The 20,037-nt window shown below is 53.8% G+C and overlaps 1 protein-coding gene across 2 annotated transcripts in view; it reads left to right on the forward strand.

Annotated features, from left to right (window-relative positions):
- Nucleotides 1-1,933: 1,933 nt before the first annotated feature.
- Plch2 (phospholipase C eta 2) overlaps nucleotides 1,934-20,037 on the forward strand; it is a 72,891-nt gene continuing 54,787 nt past the window's right edge. The window contains exon 1 of one of the 2 annotated variants that reach the window (XM_085838527.1): nucleotides 1,934-2,202. In XM_085838527.1, coding sequence (XP_085694653.1) covers nucleotides 2,094-2,202 — 109 coding nt within the window. In that variant the 5' untranslated portion in view covers nucleotides 1,934-2,093. Of the gene's footprint in view, nucleotides 2,203-13,122; nucleotides 13,336-20,037 lie in introns of those variants that run through there. The other variant, XM_085838526.1, reaches the window with a different exon arrangement.

A 20,037-nucleotide genomic window follows, 5' to 3' on the forward strand; every position in this document is an offset into this window, starting at 1 on the left:
TCCTGCCAACCCCGGTTCCCTGCCTATCCTGTTGTCTTCAGAGCTGATGGGCCTGCCTGGCTGGGGGGAAGGGGTGATATGGAGGGTAGACATATCGAACAGGGCAGGGGTGGGCGTGTGGGAGGAGTCCTGGCTCCAGGTATAGCGGAGCCCCTGCCAGTAGCCAGCCTCATGGTCCTCTGGGGCTACGCCTTGGCCTCAGGCAGCCGGCATGGTACTGTTGCCTAATTAGGCTCCACAATGCCAGTCTAGTGGAGCCCCACGCCTGGCCCGCGCTCCGGCAGGCATGTTGAGGCACAGCTCAGCTCCCACTGCAACAGGAAGCTGACTCCCAGAGGGCGCCGGCCGGGAATAGGAGGTAGAGCTGGTGCTAGCCTCATGGGCTGGTGACTGAGGGGCTGCAGCAGTTCATCAACTTTAGCAGGACCCGGGAGAGCCTATATCTGCCGGTGGACCTGGATCAGAGGCCAGAGGTGAGGAGTGCCAGGAAGAGGGAGGCAGAGGGTGAGCCTAGGGCTAGTGAACTGCCTGATGCCCAGTGTCCACCCTGCTCTGAGCCTGGGACCCTAGAAACCCTGGCAGACCAACTGATCAGAACACTGCTGATCAGGAGGCAGGTCAGGCTGGAGGGCCTGGAGTCTGGGCATGTGGAAGAGAGAAGACTCGGAGGCCTGGAGGGAACCAAGAACTCTGGCTTAAGGAAGGGCTAAGGTGGAGGCGGGAGCCTCCCTCTGCCTGCCTGTCTTTCTACCCAGACGGATCTTAGTTTTTGGTGTCAGGAGGGTCTGAGCATGCTGATGTCCATCACAAGTCAAGTCTAGGAGCTCCATCCAGATGGCTAACTTCTTCCTTGAACTGCCAATCTCTTTGTCACTCCTAATGGAAACAGAAACCCTGGGAAGAGGTGTCCAGAAAACCTCCAGAAGACACTGTCCCAGAAAGTAAATTCTGGAGGAGTGGTGAGAGAGGAGGAGAGGTCCAGGCAGGGACTGAGCAGAGGCTGGGGGATGGGTGTCAGGGCAGAACAAGAAGGTGTGCCTGGAAAATCAGGGGCTTGGAGCTCAGCCAAGCAGGGCTGCCCTGGGCAGATGATTGCTGGGGAGACCACAGGGGCCTCCATTCAGTGCAGCACAGAGTGGATGATGAAAGAGATGGAGACTCTGGACCTAGAGTGATGCTTCAGTGAGGGGCCAGAGCAGGGGTGAAGGAGCAGGGATGGAGGAGCAGGGATGGAGGGAGGAGCAGAAATGGAGGAGCAGAGATGGAGGAGCAGGGATGGAGGAGCAGAGATGGAGGAGCAGGGATGGAGGAGCAGGAATGGAGGAGCAGGGGTGGAGGAGCAGGGATAGAGGAGCAGGGATGGAGGAGCAGAGATGGAGGAGTGGGAATGGAGGAGCAGGGATGAAGGATGCTCAACACTGGCTCTTTAAGTCTTCCCAGGTCCCATTGTGCCTAAGGGCTGGTGAGTTTAGCACAGCCATGGGCTACATGTTTTGAGGTGTTGCGGGTACTTTGTCTTGCAAAGTTTGTTCCCATGGGGCTGGCTTTGTGAAGTGGCTCTCATTTTCTCTTGACTATGATGAAGCCTTGCAGAAAGTCTTCACAACAGACAAACATTCTGTCAACTCCCGAGGAAGCTGGCAGCTTGGTCACAATACTCTGCCTCCACCTGCACCTCATCGAAGGTGTGAGGCTCTGTAGACACCCTTGGGCCCTTCTTGCTCCACCTCCTCAACCTTGACTCCCCTGCTACCCAACTCAGCACTAGCCCTACCAGTCTGTTTATCTAAAAGTTACTGTGGTGCTGGCTACAATCCAGCATCCTCCAGCAGGGGGAGCTGTGATACATATTGCCTTCCCACAGTGCAGGTAGCTGGGCAGAACTCCTTTCTTTCCCCAACCCCAAAACATACATTCTCCTTTTGCTTTCTCTAGGTGTGTGATGAACTACAGGCTTAGACTTCATCTCAGCAAGGGACACTGGAGCCTCTGGGAGCAGTGGGACCTCACATCAGTCTCCTGCTGGTGACTAGACCCCTCTGCTAATCCAGGCTGTCTGCACCCAAATCCCAGAGAGTGCCCATCCCTCTAGGATGAATCCCCCAATGGATAGCTCCATTGGTCCTTCTTCATTGCCTGAGGACCCAGGGCCAGATCTGGGCAGCAGATGGCTTTTCCTGAGTGCCAACGTTTTGCCTGTGGGTGAGTAAAACCTCATTCATGCCTAGTACTTTTCCTGCTGGGTGACTGTTCTCGAGACCCAAGGGATGATGTGAATCCTATGATGTCACCTGGGGAGGAGAGATTGCCAACTTCCCCAAAATGGAGTGCTCCCTTTATCTGGGGAGCCCAGCACACAGTGCAAAGGCAGCTAATGTATGCTGATCCTACACAAAAGCAAACTCTGGCTGGCTAGACACAGTGAGTTGTATGGCCTGCCTGGAACAGAGACTGCATTTACCCCTGGGTGGCAGCTGTCAGAACAGCACAGGTATCTGACATGGGGAGGCTTCCAGGCCAAGTGTCCGGTTCTGAAGGAGTGCCAGGGACTCTCTGCCCCCGAGTTTCTGGTTTGCTGGATGCTCTGTCAAAGATCGGGTCTGCCTCTGCCTGTGGGTGTGCATGTGCCTGTGTGCGCCATATGTGTTCACACCACACATACCCTTTTGCCCATGGAGCCAGCTCTAGTTTGTCAATCCCACATTCTCCAGATACGCCTGGACAGGCCTTCCTACCTGAGGGTGGGGATTTGTCTGCTCGGCTGTGCAAAGTCCCTGATGGGCTTTGGCCCTGAGTTCTGCTCTGTTTGGAATGGACGCCAGGAAAGGGGGTGGATAGTTGGAGGAAGAGCGATCAGTGCATTCCAGACCTAAGAGGCACTCCCAGGGCCCTGACTCCAGCCAGGGTTGCTAGATGAAGATGCAGTGGATTCAGGGGCGACTATCACAGGAAGCATGACTCTGGCTTCTGTATCTCTTCCTTGTCCCCACCCCTGTGCCTGTACATACAATTCCCTTGTTGCTGACGGTCCCACAGTCCCTCCCCATGCTTGGATCTAGGCTGGATCTAGACTGAGTCTGCAGGCAGGGGCACCAATATGGCCTGAAGGTCTTTTTGAAAGGTTTCCTGAAGCAACCCTGAGGAGCAATGAGAAGTTGCCAATCTGAATGGGTAGGGTGTGAACGGTACTTAGAGTATTAGTGTGTGTGGTTTGTTCTTAGTTTAACTAAAGTGGGTCTCCGTTATTTGGGCTAGCACCTGATGCCAGTTCAGCTTCCTCTGTGTGTGTGTGTGTGTGTGTGTGTGTGTGTGTGTGTGTGTGTGTATGTGTGTATGAGAGAGAGACAGAGAGAGAGACACAGAGAGAGACACAGAGAGAGAGAGAGAGTTAACCAATTGCACTTCACCTGCTTGGGGTCTGCTCTGATTGTGTTTTGGGTCCTGGCTTAGGTAGCTTGCACGACAGCCCAGCCAGCCATAGTCCCTATTATCACTCTTTGCAGCATCTTGACCTCTTAGCTTTTGCAACCCACAGGGATTAGACCTCATTTTCTGACAAAGCAGTAAGATGCTGGAGCTGGGGCCAGGGACAGTGTAAGACCCAAGCTCAGAGGTGTCAACAGTGGGACAATACTGGGTGCCCTTCATGGTCAACATTTCTCCCATCCAGTCTGTCCTATCCCACTTCTGGTGTATCCGTGGTAACAGGTTTCATTTAGAGCAATTCAATCCAATCTACAGGCTGAGGGGTTGGGGTGCACAGGAACCACTGGCTTGTAAGCCAGGCCAGAGGCTTTGGGGTATGGCACCAGCTCCCCATGTCCAGAGACCCAATGCATGGGTCCAGCCAGGAGTTCTGGGGCATCTGCTTCCTGTACCTCTTCTTCCTCCCATGTCAATAGGGTCAGTGTGAAAATCAGAACTTGGGGGTGGTTGGTGAGAGAGACATCGGAGGCACTCCTAGAAGGGAAAGAGAATTCCTGGATCACCTGCCTCGGAAACTGTCTTGGCAGCCAGCCAGATGCAGTCCTGTAGACGGAACCATAGAGGTTGTAGTGGCAGCTGTCTTTATTTCTGGGCTTCAGGCAAACATCTCCTTTCTCTCCCACTGCAGATGAGATTGAAATGGGAGCCCTCAAATGTCTGTTATTCACCTGCCCATGGCTTTGTAGCTCTTCAGTAGACAGGTCCACTGAGGTCTGAGGTATGGGAGGGAGTGGCCCCCAGTACCAAGGCAGTGATGTTGAGGGAGCTCCTGCTTCCATCTAGAGCCCGACCACAGGTGTTCATGGGCTCAGGTGCTGATGGAGCAGAAGGGCCCACAGAGACAGTCTGTCCACTGCTAATTCAGGTGCACACAGTTAGGTTTCTACTTCATTTGAGGAGAGAAAGCTCATTTGATTCAGAAAGGGAGCTGGCTTACAAATGGTTGAAGTCAGGACGATCTCCAGGGATAGATAGATGACATGTGTGTATGTGTCCCAGGAATGCTTGCCAGTTCAATCCTGTCACTGGAAGGTGCCGGGGGAATGAGACCCTGGCCATAGGGGATGCAGGCCAGCTCGAGCATGCATCCCTGTATCCCTCTGTCTCCCTATTGTTGGTTGAGCCTGGGCTGTGAGGCTTGGGTCAGGGAGAAGCATAAGTGTTTGCACACACGATGTGTACCCCAAGGGGTGGGAGTGAGAGGCAGGACCATGTGTCCCCAGGGGGATTTCCCACTTCAATGGGTGCTCAGATCCTGGCTTCTTCCCACCCACACTGCTTTTCCATTTGCTATATCAGTCTCTCATGTGCATGTGTGTGAGTGTGTGTATACACGTGTGCACATGCATGTGGGGGGTATGAGTGTGTGCATGCATGTGTGTGAGTGTGCACATGTGTGTGTGAGTATGTGCATGTGTGTGTATGTGTGTGTGAATGTGTGCATGTGTGCAGTGTGTGTGAGTATATGCATGTGTGTGTGTGCATGTATGTGTGTGACATGCACGTGTGTGCTTGTGCATGTGTATGTGTGTTTGTGCACTCGTGTGTGTGGTTCTTTTTTTTTCCTGGCCATGAAAGCAAGTCTGACTCAGAGGAGCTGCTCTGGAAAGTGCAATGTAAACTATAGAGAAGCCAGCGAGATCTGCAGCCATCATGCACATGTCCCTTTAGTCTTTGCAAGCGGGTTTCTGACTGCGGCCTGGTGGAGTGTTGTGGCTGCCTATTTCTCCCACATCAGTCCAACTGCAGTTTTTCAGTGTGAACCCACTCTGCCTCAGGACACAATCCTTCATTTTTCCCCCCATCTTGGAGCTTTCTTCTGGAGCCTGATTCTGTGTGTTTTTCTGTGTTGTGTGTATGTGTTTGTGTGTGCACATATGCACATGTGTACATTTGTGTGTGTGTGTGTAGACTAGAGATTGTCTTTGGTGTCAGATTGAATTAGTCACTAGACAAGTTTTCTATTATTTATTTATTTTTAAAGATTTATTTGTTTATTATATGTAAGTACACTGTAGCTGTCTTCAGACACTCCAGAAGAGGGCGTCAGATCTCATTATGGATGATTGTAAGCCACCATGTTGTTGCTGGGATTTGAACTCAGGACCTTTGGAAGAGCAATCAATGCTCTTAACCACTGTGCCACCTCTCCGGGCTCTACTTTTTTTTAAATTTAATTTAATTTAATTTAATTTAATTTATTATTATTTTTGTTGTGAGATAAGAGTCTCACTGGGTTTCCCAGGCTGCCCTTAAATGCTACCCTGCAACCCAAGCAGGTCTTGAGGGCTGGACCCTTCTGCCCCAGTCTTCTGAGTCCCAGGGCCCTGAGTTTTAAGGGCTGCCTCCTGCACCCATGGGTGGGACGCTGCGGGTGTCGCCTAGTGTCTAGCACGTTTTGAAGTGAAGCCGCTGCCAATGTCGCTGCAGGGGTTGGGGGTGGGGTTGTGTAGCTGTGTAGCTCAGAAACTCTTTATTTCTAGGAGACTGCGGGTGTGAGGTAGCATTTGATGTCCTCCAGGCTCTTTGAAGCTTCTATCTTCAGCTTCCTGAGCAACCAAGGGAGGGGCCTGCCTGTGTAAGTGCCAATGAAGCTAGGAGGGAGCCTGGCCCAGCCTGGAGCCTGTGGGCTGCCCATTGCCTGGTGCAGAAACAGTGCTCTCTCTCTCTCTCTTTCTCTCTCTCTCTCTCTCACACACACACACACACAATTACATCTGTCTGTCTGTCTAATCTGTGTGTGTGTGTGTGTGAACATGTAGCATGGGTGTGGGGGTCAGAGGACAACTTCAAGGACTTGGTTCTCTCCTTCCACCATGTAGGTCCTAGGAATCGAACTCAGGCTGTCAAGCTTGGCAGCAAATACCTTTAGCTTCTGAACCATCTCCCTGGCCCCAGAACCTTTTCTAGAAGTGGGTAGGATGCACGGACTCTCCTCTGGGAGATCTGTGACAAGGAAAGTAGCCCAATAGTGGCTGCTGCTCGTAGGGCTCCTCGAGGTTGGAGGTGTGTGTGAGATAGGGTGGTAGAGGGGGAAATTCTGGGCAGGAGGGCCTGGAGCTGCTGTGGGATCCTTCTGAGGAGGAGAGGCTAGGATTCAGGGGGAAGCTGCTGAGTGCCGATTGGCTGGCAGAGGAGACTCCAAGCCATTTAAGGAGCTGAGGCTCAGAAGCAGGTATGTCAGGAAGCCTAAGGCATCCTATCCTGACAAGGCTCCAACCTGGAGTGGACTTGAAGAGATACCTGACCAGATGAGTTGAGTATTAGCTTGCTGCCGGAGACTTGAACTTTCAGAGTCTCTCCCTATGGCTGGACACAGGCTGCTCCTTTTTCCCAGGGCTTGTCCCTGGGCTGAGCCTTGTCTTTGGGAAGAAGAAGAAGAATGCCCAGCATGCTAGATTGGCATCTGTAGCCAAGTACTGGTTCTGACTTGTCTTTCCATCTCTGGGCACTGGGCTGAGTGGTTGCAAGAGACATCCTCCTCTCAGCACAGTTTCCTGATGTCTACTCAGGACACTGGATTGGCTTTCAGAGGGAGGTGGGAGTCTCTTTAGAGGGAGGTGTAGGCAGAGTGGTCGAGTCTAGCTAGTGTCTGGATCCAAGAGATCTCTGAGGAGGGCTTTCCTAGGCGGCCACCAGAAGTTATTGTGGGGTGTTCCTGGTGGGGGAGATGTAACTCTTTGGGCAGGAAAGGAGCAAAGAGGCATGGAGTCCTGCCTAGCCTACTGTTCTCAAGAGTGAGGACATAGCTTGGCTGGGCTCTTGCTCTTTCTGCTGAGATGGCTCTGTGGGTCTGGTACATAGTTGATACTAAATGGGTATCAGCATAGGCCTCTTAAGCCCATAAACAGCAGATCCCAGCAGGCAGGGAATGTGGGCGGCGAGGAAAGCTTAACCTCTGGAGTCTATGGGTCCTGCTTTGTTTCCGGCTGTGGCTGGGACCATTGTGTCTGGTTCTGAGCTCTGTTGAGCTGCCGCCTCCTTCTTTTCCAAACACGGAATTCTGTTTTGGAGACTCGGGTTCGTCCCTTCCCTGAGTGTTTCCCTACTTGCCCAGCTTCACTCTCAGCCCATTGCCAAGCGAGTGTGGCCGTGGCTCCACCTGAATGACAAGCTCAACATCAGCCTTTTCTGTCAGCCAACGGCACCTACTCCATCAGAGCTTTTGAGCCTTAAATCCTGAGCATCTTTTCCATCACAGTACCCACCCACCCCTGGGGCGCTTCTCTGTATCTCAGGCTCAATCCACAGCTCCTGCCTCTTCGGCTTCTGCCCCATCTGAACAACCCTCAGGTCATGCTCCCTAGCCAATTGGGGGCTAGTGATCATATAGCCTGCTTCCTCCTCCAACCCTCAGACAAACACACAAAATTACACATGAACACACATGAAACATGTTACACACACATGTGCATGGCCATCCATCCATCCATCCGTCCTGGAGTTCACCTGCCAACATCTCCTCACCTGGGTAGCTAAAGATCTTGCTGCTCTGGCTTCCTCTTCCTGCCTCTCCAGACTCCTTCCAGCTCCTGCTCTGGTCTAGCTTCTGCGCCAAGAAATTAGACCCTGCCTGTCTCAAGAACCTCCTGCTGGGCCTCCAGATCCTCTAGAATCTACCGCCACAACTTGGTTGCATCCTTGCTTACACTGACCAATGGGCAGAGGCCTCTTCTAGGCAGGGTCCCAGAGTGAGCATCAGCCAGGTGCCCTGGGCATGCTCAGAGAATACTTGTGGCCAGCTGTAGAACAGCAGAGTGATCCTGTGAATGAGTGATTGGCCTAGCAGGGATGGAGGTGCATAGAGTAGACCTGGAGCTGGCCCGGGGTAAGATGAGAGGGACAGAGATCGTGTTCTGATTACCAACCCTGTGCTCACTGGGGACTCCTGAAAACAGTTCTGTGAGGTTGGGGGACCCAGGGCCCTTGTGAGACCTTCTCTTGTGCCCCCTCTTGTCCCCAGCTCCACCTAGGCAAGCAGGGGTATATGCAGGTTTGAAGTTCTGGGTGAGGGATATAGTGGAAAGGCAGAAAGGGGAGGATAGCGATTCTTCCATGCACACCCTGGCCCAGCTAGGGCCCAGGATATCCTTACCCAGTGTCCAGGCAAGGGGCCTTTCTTAGACATCTTGGCTTAGGCAACTGAAGACCCACCCTCACACTGGGCCTAGAGTAGCCCCAGCACGATCCATAATTCTCCTCCGCTGGCGTGGTGGTCCATATTGTATTGAATACTGTAGCTAACCATCAGCCACAGCATCCCAGTCCTCTATTTCCCCCCACCTCCAAATTGTCCTAGAATCATGCAGGTTGGGAGAAGTCCATCTCCCTCTGCCCACTACACTCCTACCTCCCACTTGAGCTAGAGGGGCCTGATAGTGTTTGTCTCATAAGCAGCTCTGTAGGTCCTGGGGGTTAGAGGAGCTCAGTGGGTTTGCCTTGGAGACACCCAACATAGTATTCCATCTGCATCTCTGGCCTGTGGCTGTTCCTTGCTTAGGCCTGGTTACCAGGAATGCCCTGACCAGGGGTCTAGGATGGTACAGAAGGGTTAAGACTCTGGCACACAGAAATCCCTGCCCAAGCTCACAGGTGCCATGTCCCAGAAGACCTATCAAAGGAAGGGGCTGTTTGGGACCAGTCCCCAGGTGACTTCCTTTCTAGGTGCCTCAGTTTCCTTCACACAGAAAACTGTGGTCAGGAACCAATGAGATGCAGAAGGGCCAGCAGCACCCATAGAGATACCTCTGACCCTCCCAGAGTGTCCTTACCCCTCCTTGGCATCAGGTCAACACAGATAAGTGTCTGGAGGTCTTGCCCTTAACTAGAGGCCAGGTCTCCTTCCCATATCCACAGTGATGGCCAGTCCTGGACTTCCTTTCCTGGGTGCCAGACCTCAGTGTGTGGGAAGCAGAAGCCAGGGGAACAGAGAGCCGACTCTGCACGTTATCTTGATTTCTGATTGAGAACGGGACGTCTTAAGACCAGATGCTGGTAGAGAACGAAACACACACTTTCTAAATTTAGCCAGTTGAGAATTGCACATTTACCCAATTAGACGTATTGATTTGGCGAGCGTGTGCTTGCTCTCTCCGCGGTGCCCCGGCTGCGCCTCTTGCTGCCTCTCTCTGAGCATCCCTGCGGGGCCCATGTGTCCACAGTGGTGACCGCTGGCTGCAATCAAGGTCTCTAAGCTGTGCTCCTGCCCTGGGCCATCTGTCTTCATCTAGAGCTGGGCCCTACTGTCAGCAGGGGAGTGTCTCAGGGTGAGGGGTGGTGGGGCCAAGCCTAGGTGTGTTCTTTTCCACCAAGGTGGGACAGTACCTGAAGGCCCTCCAAAGCTAGGCCTGCTCGGTGCATATGGGGAAAAAAATGGGTATATGGCTCTCCACTTACAAGGAACTCATGCTTGTACAAGGAAAGGTGACTTAAAGTAATGGCAAGGCCATGTTCTGGGTCATCGTGAAAGGACAAATAACCAGAAAGGATTCCCAAGGTTTGGGAAAGAGGCAGAAAGGAGGGGCATAAGAAACAGGAGGCAGCAGGAAGTCTCGGCTCCACAGCTTTGAGGGAAAGGGTATATGACAGATTCAGTGTCCCAACAGCCCAGTGGGTCTCTTGGAGACCTGGTGAGGACGAGAGTGAGGGCTATATTAGAGACCTCAGGCAAGAAGGCTTACTGGGACATTGGGTCTTGGGAAGCTCTTGGGTTTCAGACAGTGGTGATCTAGGAGGCAGGCTGTCCATTTACTCTGGCTAGAATTACATGCAGAGTACCTTACTGTCATAGGAGGTGCATGTATCTGGTATACTGTGTGTGCATGTGTGTGTACAGGAGAGCCTAGAATGCAGAGCACCTTACCATTACAGGAGGTGCATATACCTGGGATACTCTGTGTGTGTGATACTCTGCGTGCGCGCGCGCGCACATGCCAGGGATCCTGCTTCTAACAACTGGCCTCAGTCTAGGAGAGACCTTTCCCTACCTCTGACAAAGCCATCACTATCTGGTGAAGGCCTGTAAGTGGGCATGGTCTGGAATGTGTTGCCTATTTCCTGGGTCTGCACCCAGCTCTGGGGGTCTCTAAGCTTGGAGAGGGGTGCTTTGGACGATCACACTGAAAAGAGTCCTTGGAGTGCCTGGGGACACTCCACAAAGCACAAAGGGAAGCCATAAACGTCAGCACCAGTGGTTACTTGGCCAGCGCCCTGTTACAAAGTTGCAGAAGCCAAGAAACATTGGCACCACAGGTGCACTCATGGAATGCTCGTGGTGTCCCTGCAGGAATCTCATCCTGGCCTATGTCTGGCTCTTGTTAGCACCTGGCACGTACCACAAGGATCTGCTTGGGCAAGAGGCTGGGACTCAGGTAGCCTTGCAGCTTCAAGACCCCCTGGTTTCTTCTCACTCACGCATACTTTATTTTACTTTAAAGATTTTATTTTTAGTAGTGCATGTGTTCACGTGAGTGCAAGTACCTGTGGGGCTAGAAGGAGATGTACAATTCCCCGGAGGTATCAGTACAGGCATTTCAAAGCTGTCTGATGTGGGTCTGAGAATGGAACTCAGGTCCTTTTCAAGAGCAGCACAATGTTTACCCACTGAGCCCTCTGTCCAGCTCTTCATGCTTGCTTTGTTAATCTCTTATGCTCTCCTGGTGTCCTTGGACAGCTCATGCTGTCAGGGTGGGAGCTGAAGATGTGCTTCTGGCCTGGGAAGTGGGAATACAGAGAAGTTCCTGGAGCTTGCATTACAGAAAAGGAAGCCAGGCGAAGTCTGAGGGAATACGTGTGCCTGTGAGGCCATGGCAGGAGGAGAAGTACAGAGTTAGTACCACAGGCCCCTGGGAAGGAGTTCTGATAACTGCCTCCACAGCATGGCTCAGGAAGCCATGGCTTTTGGAGCATAGCTCTGGTCGGCTATTCCATGATGATGATGATGATGATGTCAAGGTTTTGTGGCTGTGGTAGGAATGCCTGGTGCTACTTACCCTGGGCAATCTGAGCACAGGCATCCTTAGCTAGCTTATCCCAGAAGATATGCCTAATAGAGCTTTAACAGCTATGGTGTGTGGATGTGTGCAAGAGAGCCCAGAGAGCAGAGCATCTTGAAGTTCAGCTGCCCCGTAAGTGTGATGGATGTGTCATCTCTCATGAGTCAGCTTTGGTCACAGGATCTGTGGCAGAGCTAAGGAATCAATGGGTGGCTTGAGGAGAGTCAAGGATCTGTAGAGACTAGTGAGTCTGTGTCAGGGGAAACTACGGCTGGAGAGGAGGTACTGAGGTCTCATGGGTCTGTAGAAGCTGGGACACGAACCCTTAAGTCATTAGACCAATGTCCCTGAGTGGAGAAGACATGCCCTGGGACAAAAAGAGCAGGGGGCATTGGTCTCAAAGGACACACCCTTCCATATATGAGGCACCATGCTTCATCCTGGCTTAGAAACCTGCTCCCAGTATGCTGAGAGGGGCCTCATCTCAGATTCAGTCTTCCTTCTGCTGGGTAGGATTCAGGGTTCCAGTCTCCTCATTGCTTATACCTCCTTCTTGGTCTGGCTGAGATCTCCCACTCCATTTTGAACTCCTCAGATCAGACCACAAAGCATAGGGTCCAGGAACCCACTTGGTGTAGAAGCACACAGTGCAGAGTATTGTACACACTACAGAGTAAGAGCTTAGATCCTCAGTGGTTTGGGGCTGGAGTGGCTGGCTGGCTGGCGCAATGGGACCCTATCTGGGTGATAGTTGTTAAGGTGGGCTGAAGAGAAAATTGCTTCTCAGCCCCGAGGCAAAGCATACCCAGGAGGGGGCTGAGGACTCTACACAGGAGTGTGCCTTTCCCCCTCTGCCTCTCCAGCCCTGCCTGCTTACAGACAGTGGGATGTGGGCTGAGCTAGGGGCTGCTGAGAAGCCTAACTTGGCAAGGAGGTGCCAAGATGATCTACTGTTGTAGACACCCTCTGGGACCTGATAAAGCAAGAAGGGGCTCTGTGGGAAGCCAGGGGCTGGTCAGAGAGGGGCCAGGACTTTACTTGCATCTCCTACCCTGGTCCTCTCTCCAGGCCCGAATGGCGGTTTCCAAGACAGCAGCACCAAACCCCATCCCACTCTGACCCAGAAACACTTCTCCTGAAGGGAGCTAAGGAATACTCCTATCCAGCTCTTGGGGCTGGGCTATTACCCTTTCTCCCTGGTCTTGGGACTTTCAGCGCTATGCATGTGCTCCCTGATCTCTGGGTCCCGGGGAGAGGTGACCTAGACCCTCCTCTTCAAGCACCTGGGGGCGGAGAGCAATGACCTCCTGCTCAGCTCTTTGCTTTGGCTGCGTGGAGCAGCTTCGAGATGTGGGAAGTGCTCTCGGCCCCGCCCCCTCCTGGTCCGAGGCTCCGGCCACGCAGAGGCGAGGGGGGAGGCTGCGGGTGCATCTTTGCAGAAAGAGTACTTTGGTTGCGGCGGGCGCGGGGCGGGTGCTGGCCCCGCTGTCCTCTCGGCTCCCAGTCTCTGCGCGTTGCGCTTGCCCGCGGTTCCACGTCGCGCCCCGCTCTACGCGCAGCGCAGCCGGGGGCCCCCCGGCCCCCTCCCAGCGCGGGGCGGGCAGGGGGTGTGGTGCGGGCGGCACGAGTGACAGCGCGCTCCTCGCGCGGCGCCTCCACGGGGCTCAGTGTCACAGCGCCGAACGCGCTGCGCGCACAGTCCGCTGCGGGCCGCCAGCCCTGGGGAAGCGATGTCCTCGGAACCTTAGCCTCAGTCAGAGCCAGGCCACTGACCACCCGAGTCCGCGCCCTCGTGGCCACCTCGCTGCTGTCAACGCGGAGACAATGGACGCGGGAGCCGCCCCGCAGAAGCACAGTAGGTGCCGCTCCTGTTGCTGCAGACGCAGGGCTGGGGCGGGTAGACGCGCGGGGGCGCCGCTGCTCCTGGCCCGGGTCGGGGCTATGCTTAGGGAGGGGGTACTTGCGGTTCCAGAGCCGCATGCGGGGCCCAGCTGCTTCTCTTAGCCGTTTGGGCACGGGTGCGCATGTGGAATCGCAGCAGGACAGGCAAAGAGGTCCAAGGCTCTCTTGGTGGCCTCAGGTACTGGATGAGGGATCCAAGAGCCACCCCCTGCAAACTTTCCTCCCCAGGTTTCAGGATGTCTTCCTGGGTCTGTAATTCTGTGTGGAGACTGACCCCTGCTGGGGTGGGGGTGGGGACGCCCCTACTTCGGTGGTGCAGCAGGACCACTGCCACGTGAGTCGGCCAGAAGTGCTGGGTGGACAGCTGCAGCGCAGTGAACACATCACACATCTGCCTGGGCTGGGCTAGGCTGCACCTGCCCAGCCCCCAGCCTTAGACACGGTGGGGTCAAGTGGGACCCACCGGGCACTGCAGGGTGTTGTTGGTGAAGAGTTCAACTATCCACCATGTGAGGTGATTCCTGGGGTCCTGGGCCTCTAAGCCCTTTTGGGACATCCTGTAGGGGATGGGGTACTTATGGAACTATCAAATGGGGGATGCCAAAGAAACAGGAGGCCTACCCCTTCCCTCATTGGTCCTCCCCTGCCCTCCCCTCCCCTCCCCTGCCCTCCCCTCCCCTCCCCTGCCCTCCCCTCCCCTGCCCTCCTCTCCCTTCCCCTGCCCCTGCCCTCCTCTGCCTTCCCCTTTCCTCCCTCTCTTCTACCTTCATTTCCAGTCCCTCTCTATGCTGGCTGGTGACAGTTGACGCATATGAAATGATCATAGACTACATACCAAATCAGGCCTTTCTCCCATGATCCTCTTGATGCCTTACCATGGAAAGGTACCAGTGTGCCTCCTGGGTCCCCAATGCCCTGGATTGCGGAGCAATGCCTAGCTATTCCCGTGACTGACCCACAGTACCCAAAGGACCAATCTAGTGGTGCCCACTGGTGTCCTGCCAGGATCCCTGAACAAAGTCCCAACTTAAGAGCTGCAGAGGGGAGTCTGGGTACGGTGGGCAGCAGGGGGTCAGAGGTCAAGCCTGCTTTCTGAGCTGTTAGTGGCTCAGAAGCTGACCTGTATATCCTTCCCTTCCCCAGGCCCCTGTTACCCCAACACATTACCTCTGCACCCATTCCACTGCCACACTCTCCACAAGTCCCTACGGGAAGGAAGGACTGGATTTTAGCTAGAACGAGAGAGACTGAGAGAGACTCACGCGGCAGCTAGTGTGTGCCATCAACTTACCTGAGGACTCCCTAAGGCCCAGCCTTTTAGTGTCCTTGTCCAGTGTAAGACAGCTGAACCCTCACTCTTGGGACAGGAGAGGTTGGAGTTGGCCAATAGTGGCTGGACAGTGTGCGCCATTTGGAGCTCCAGGGGTTGGTTTGGTAGCTTTGACGCCCTGCAATTTTGCCCATCTAGGAGGCCGAGTAAGCCTGAGACGGAGGCAGGCCTGCTCTCTGTCACCCTCTGTAGGACTGGTACATTGCCATTAGGTAACAACCAGGTGTGGGTCCAGAGAGTGTTTAGTAGTAACGGTGGGTTCTCCACTGGGGAACTAGGTAGAATTCTCCTCCTTGCTGCTTAGGCTAGGCCTGTGGGTCCTGGGATTCCTGCAGGTCTTGCTACTTACAAGTGAGAGAGCCCTCCTGCAGGCCCTCGTAGGGATAGGAAGCCCTGGTGCCTGGGGTTCTCAGCACCACCACCAAGTAGCTCGGGTTACATAATCCCCCACCCCACACACGGCTTGCTGTAATCGGCAGCAGCCAGGTTCGACAATATGAGTTGTAATTGGATTTTAATTTTTAATGCCTGCAATAGATGAAGAGCTACGGGCCAATTTGTATAGACTCAGTTACTCTGCACCTAACAGGACTACTTCATTATCTGCCAAGCATTGCACCCACCCTGCCTCCTGCTCCCAGGAGGGAGGGGTAGTGAGCCTGGCCCAGAGGTTGTGCCAGTAACCTGAAAGCTGCCTGCCACCTGCTGCAGCGGAGGAGCTGCGGAGGGAATGGGCCACCTCCCGTAACTCAGAGTGGGCTGGAGACCAGTGCTGCCTACCCCTCTTCCTGTACCACTGCAGCTCCCAGTGTAGCTTCCTGGGCTCTGTCTGTCCTTGGCTGCTGGGTTGTCCTCTAGGGCCCAGGCATCAATATGTCTAGCCAAAACTGCAGCTGCCATCTCTTGGCCAGGACTCTTGACCCCAAGATCTGTAGGCACAGGTGGCTGTGGAGCCTCTGGACTCCCCAGTCACCCTGAGCTGTGGATGGGGAAGGGAACCAGGATTGCATGCAGTAGGTCTCCCAGGTACTAGAGATGGGGGAGCCACAGGGCAGAGGGCACATGGCCTCCACACAGACTGAGTCTTGAATAAGGAGCACAGCCCTTTTCCAGTGGTTCCTCCCACCTCCCCAGCTGGAGGGGTCCCAGGGCGAGGCGCTCATCTGCGACCGCCCTTTAGATTATTCTTAGGTCTGTTGTATAACAGGCAGCATCGCAGGCAGACGGAGGAAGGGCTCCTGGAGACGTCTCCAGTGGCAGCAGCTAGCCAGCCGGGAGTGAGCTTTTGTCCTTTCTGCCTGCCCAACACAAAGGGACAAAGGAGGCGTGTTCTGCCACCCAGTCCTGCCACGGGCTGGCCATGGTGGGCAGTGGAGAGGGATTCAGAGTTGAGGGGTTTCAGTGCCCCTTGGCCTCCCAGAGTTCTCTGGGTTGAGGGTGAACCTGACAAGGGGCTTTCCTAGACTCCTGCTTCTGTAGCCTTATGAGCAAATGTGTGTGTGTGTGTGTGTCTGCGTGTGCATGTCTGTGTGTGTCTGTGTCTGTGTGTGTGTGTGTGCATGTATCTATCTGTCTGCCTCTGTATGCGTCTCTGTGTGTGTCTCTGTATGTGTGTGTCTGTCTATGTGTGTGTGTCCGTGTGTGGATGTCTGTGTGTGTCTGTGTGTGGGCCTATACCCTCCTCCCAGGGCTGTGCTGGAGCGGGAGTCTGAGGAGGGAGCAGCAGTGCCCACCGTGGCACAGAGCTTCCCACCCCTTGCTCTTGCTCCTCTCTTCCTTCCCCATCTGTTCTGTTCTCCTTGCAGCTTTCAAGCTCAATTCTGGGGTCTCCACCCCAACACATTGGAGCAGGCTCCCCACACCTGGTTTCTGAGCTCCTGCTGGGTATCAGCTCCCAGCGGGCAGGGCATGCCAGGAGGAGTCATGACTTATGACAAATAAGAGGGACTTCGGAGACACTGACCGGCTGATAGACTATGGAGCAGGTGCTTCACGCCATCAGAGACTGCTGGAGAGGGCTCCACAGATCCCAGTTCATCTGCATCCTGTGGGCTTATGGCCTGTATTACCTCATCTTTCCTCTTTGCTAGATCCTCTGGGATGCATGCACATGCATGGATACACACACATACATGAGTATGTATATATAACCTACACACACATGCATAATCTACACAGTTACACAGCCCTACTTCCAAGGCAGAGGTACCCTGTCTGCCTTGGGAAGAAGTGAACTGGATGTTGTTGTTGTTGTTTTGTTTTTAAAATCAAGACAGGGTATCATTCTGTAGCTCAGGCTGGCCTTGAACTCCAGTCTTCCTGCCTCAGCCTCCCAAGTGCAGGGATTGCAGGCATGTGTCACCACACATGCTGGCTCTATGCTGGCTCTAGCTGGCTGACATTCTTTTTTCTTTTCTTTTCTTTTCTTTTCTTTTCTTTTCTTTTCTTTTCTTTTCTTTTCTTTTCTTTTCTTTTCTTTTCTTTTCTCTTTCTTTCTTTCTTTCTTTCTTTCTTTCTTTCTTTCTTTTTTTTTTTTATTTATTTATTGTTATATGTAAGTACACTGTAGCTGTCTTCAGACGCACCAGAAGAGGGCATCAGATCTCATTACAGATGGTTGTGAGCCACCATGTGGTTGCTGGGATTTGAACTCAGGACCCTGGCTGACATTCTTTTTTGTTTTTTGTTTGTTTGTTTGTTTGTTTGTTTTTCAAGACAGGGTTTCTCTGTATAGCCCTGGCTGTCCTGGAACTCACTTTGTAGACCATGCTGGCCTTAAACTCAGAAATCCGCCTGCCTCTGCCTCCCAAGTGCTGGGATTAAAGGCGTGCGCCACCACGCCCAGCTCCTGGCTGACATTCTTGAGACCTGTTTTCTTTCCTGAGACCTTGGCCGTGTGTAAAGAGTATGAGAGAAGGAAGCTGGGCAGGGGCTGTAGCTCCAGGCTGCTGAGCTGTTCATGACCCATGATCATGACTGATTTGCTGACCTTGGAGAGCCTAGAGCGCATGGGAACCCTGGGGGATGGCGAAGGACAAGATTCTGAGATCTTTCTCTGTTTGCTTAGGGAGGGCCTAAGCACCTGAGATCCATACCAGTACCTCTAGCCTAGCCTCTTCTCTTATCATGGAGCAGCCTAGATCCGGACTGGGGTCACTTGCCAGTCTGGCCATTCCCTGTTCACCACCACACCTGGTAGTTGCTCTGTCCTGTGAGTGTTCTCCAGAGCTGACACAGAAGCGTTCAGAGGCGACTCTAAGGACATATGTGCAGCCCATAGAACCTTGGAGTTCTGTGGATAGGGGTGGGGATGGGGTGGGGGATCGGTGCTCTCTGCACAGATCACTCTAACAGGCTATGAGAGTCAGGCAGGTCACTTAGCCATCTGTGAGTCCCTTTGTCCTCTGCAAAATCACATCTGCAGCTACCTGCTCCAGTGGTACGGCAAGTACTACTGGACTTCTTAGGGAAGCACATGGCTCTGTGCTAGACTAGGGCAGTCTTGGAGACCTGTGGTCACTAGGACCGTCCCCCCTTCTCTTCATGACAGCTAGCCTGTACTCTCCTCCCCTGGACTCCCTGTTGTCCATCCTAGTAGGAGGATTATTATCTAGGTTGCCGGAACAAACTGCTACACACAGATGACGTCTCCCAGCGATGCACCCTCACACAGACCCAGGGGCCACAGGTCTGACACGTTAGGTGTAGGCGGGGTCCTGCTCTTTCTGAAGGCTCTGTGGGAAGGTTCTACCTGTTATCTCCTGGTCTTGGTCTTCTATGGCACCCAAGACTTACATCTCCATCACCTTTCTCTCTTTGCCTCTCTCTTCTGTGGCCTCTGCTTTCAGCTTTGCCTGCTCTGTCTCCGGAACCTTCCCCTTTCCTTTGAGGCTCATTGCTTCCAGTAGTCAGTGCTCCCCATACACAGGCCGCTCTACACAGGAGATGCCACAGCCAAGGCTCCTGAGCCTCTTGTCCTGACCTATCTTACCCTGCCCCCTGATGCCCCCTAGAACGCCATTCTTTCTGCCTTTGACATGTGAACAGGAGCCTATCGTTGGGCCGGGATGGCTACTGATACCCTTGGCCTCCCCGAGTAGTTGTGTAGATGCTCAGGACCCTGAAGTTCCCAAGCTTAGTCTTGTTTACAGAGATGCTTTCTGAATTCAGCCGTGCTTGTAGGTTCCTGGGACACATACGCATATTTGCTGTCCTTCAGCCCACCTCAGTCCTCTACCCTGGTATCCCCCTGCCTCAGCACTGCTGAGCCAGAATCAGGGTACAGATCTCCTGATGCTGAGTCCCACAGGCCCAGGACAGCACTGGTGCAGACTGGCACATACCGCTGGTATAAAGCTGGGGAAGTCCTCTCTGCCCTCATCTCAGCCCTGATTGGGCTGCCACTGTCTTCAGAGGCTACGAGAGCAAGCGAAGAGGAGCTGAGCCCTCCCAAATGTTATTGTTTTCAGGCCTCCAATCAACATCTATGTTGACAGACAGGTTCAGGGACTACTTGGCCTCTGGCTGAGCAGCTACTGCAGAATCCACCTCTGTGGAAGTAGTGTAGGTGCAGTGGGCCAGAGGCCAGGTATACACATGGTCTTTGTTGTTCCTGGGCAAAGTCATGCAGCTGGGTAGTAAGTAGCTTTTTCAGGAAGATGGGATGGGACTTCAAGCCCAGGACTGGACAAACAGGCTGGATTTCAGTAATCTGAGCCTTGATGTCATCTCTTGTGTAGTGGACTCCAATGGGCATAGCTGCCCACACCGTGGTCCTTGAGCATGGGAGAGGGCAGTGGCTGAAGAACTTGAGCCTCCTACCCTGTCCTGCCCCACCCCTGATCTTTGATGCTCCCCCAAATTCAAATCTTTCCTGTGTGGCCTTAGATAGCTGATGAGCAGCTGCAGTCTCCCTTGACCCATGAACATGTGGATAGGAGAGTGGTGTCGGCCCAGATGGATGCTGGTATCCTGGGCTCTGGTCCCCTTGAGCCCAGCCCTAAGGTCCTGCCACTTACTGGGAGGAGTGGGGTGGTTGCTTTGCACACGGTGTCTCAGCAGCTCCACTGGGCCTTTTTGAAATGCCCCGGAAAGCCAGTGGCACCTGCCCAGCTGAGCTGTGTCCCCGAGGTTTGTCCAGGTAGACTGGCTGGAGCCGAGATGACTCTTCTGGTGGCTTCCCATTGTGGTGACTGATGCTGGAGGAGTGGGTGGATTCAGTTTGCAGTGGTGGCCTGAGTTTCAAGTTCTTCCTGAGGTTTTTCAAGTAGTTCTCTCCCTTGCTGGTGGCCCTCCCCTGTGGGGCAACAGTCCTCTGGGCTCCTA

The sequence above is a fragment of the Mus caroli genome, unplaced genomic scaffold (assembly GCF_978045245.1).
Source record: "Mus caroli unplaced genomic scaffold, Mus_caroli_1 scaffold_6, whole genome shotgun sequence".
NCBI classification, from domain to species: Eukaryota; Metazoa; Chordata; class Mammalia; order Rodentia; family Muridae; genus Mus; species Mus caroli.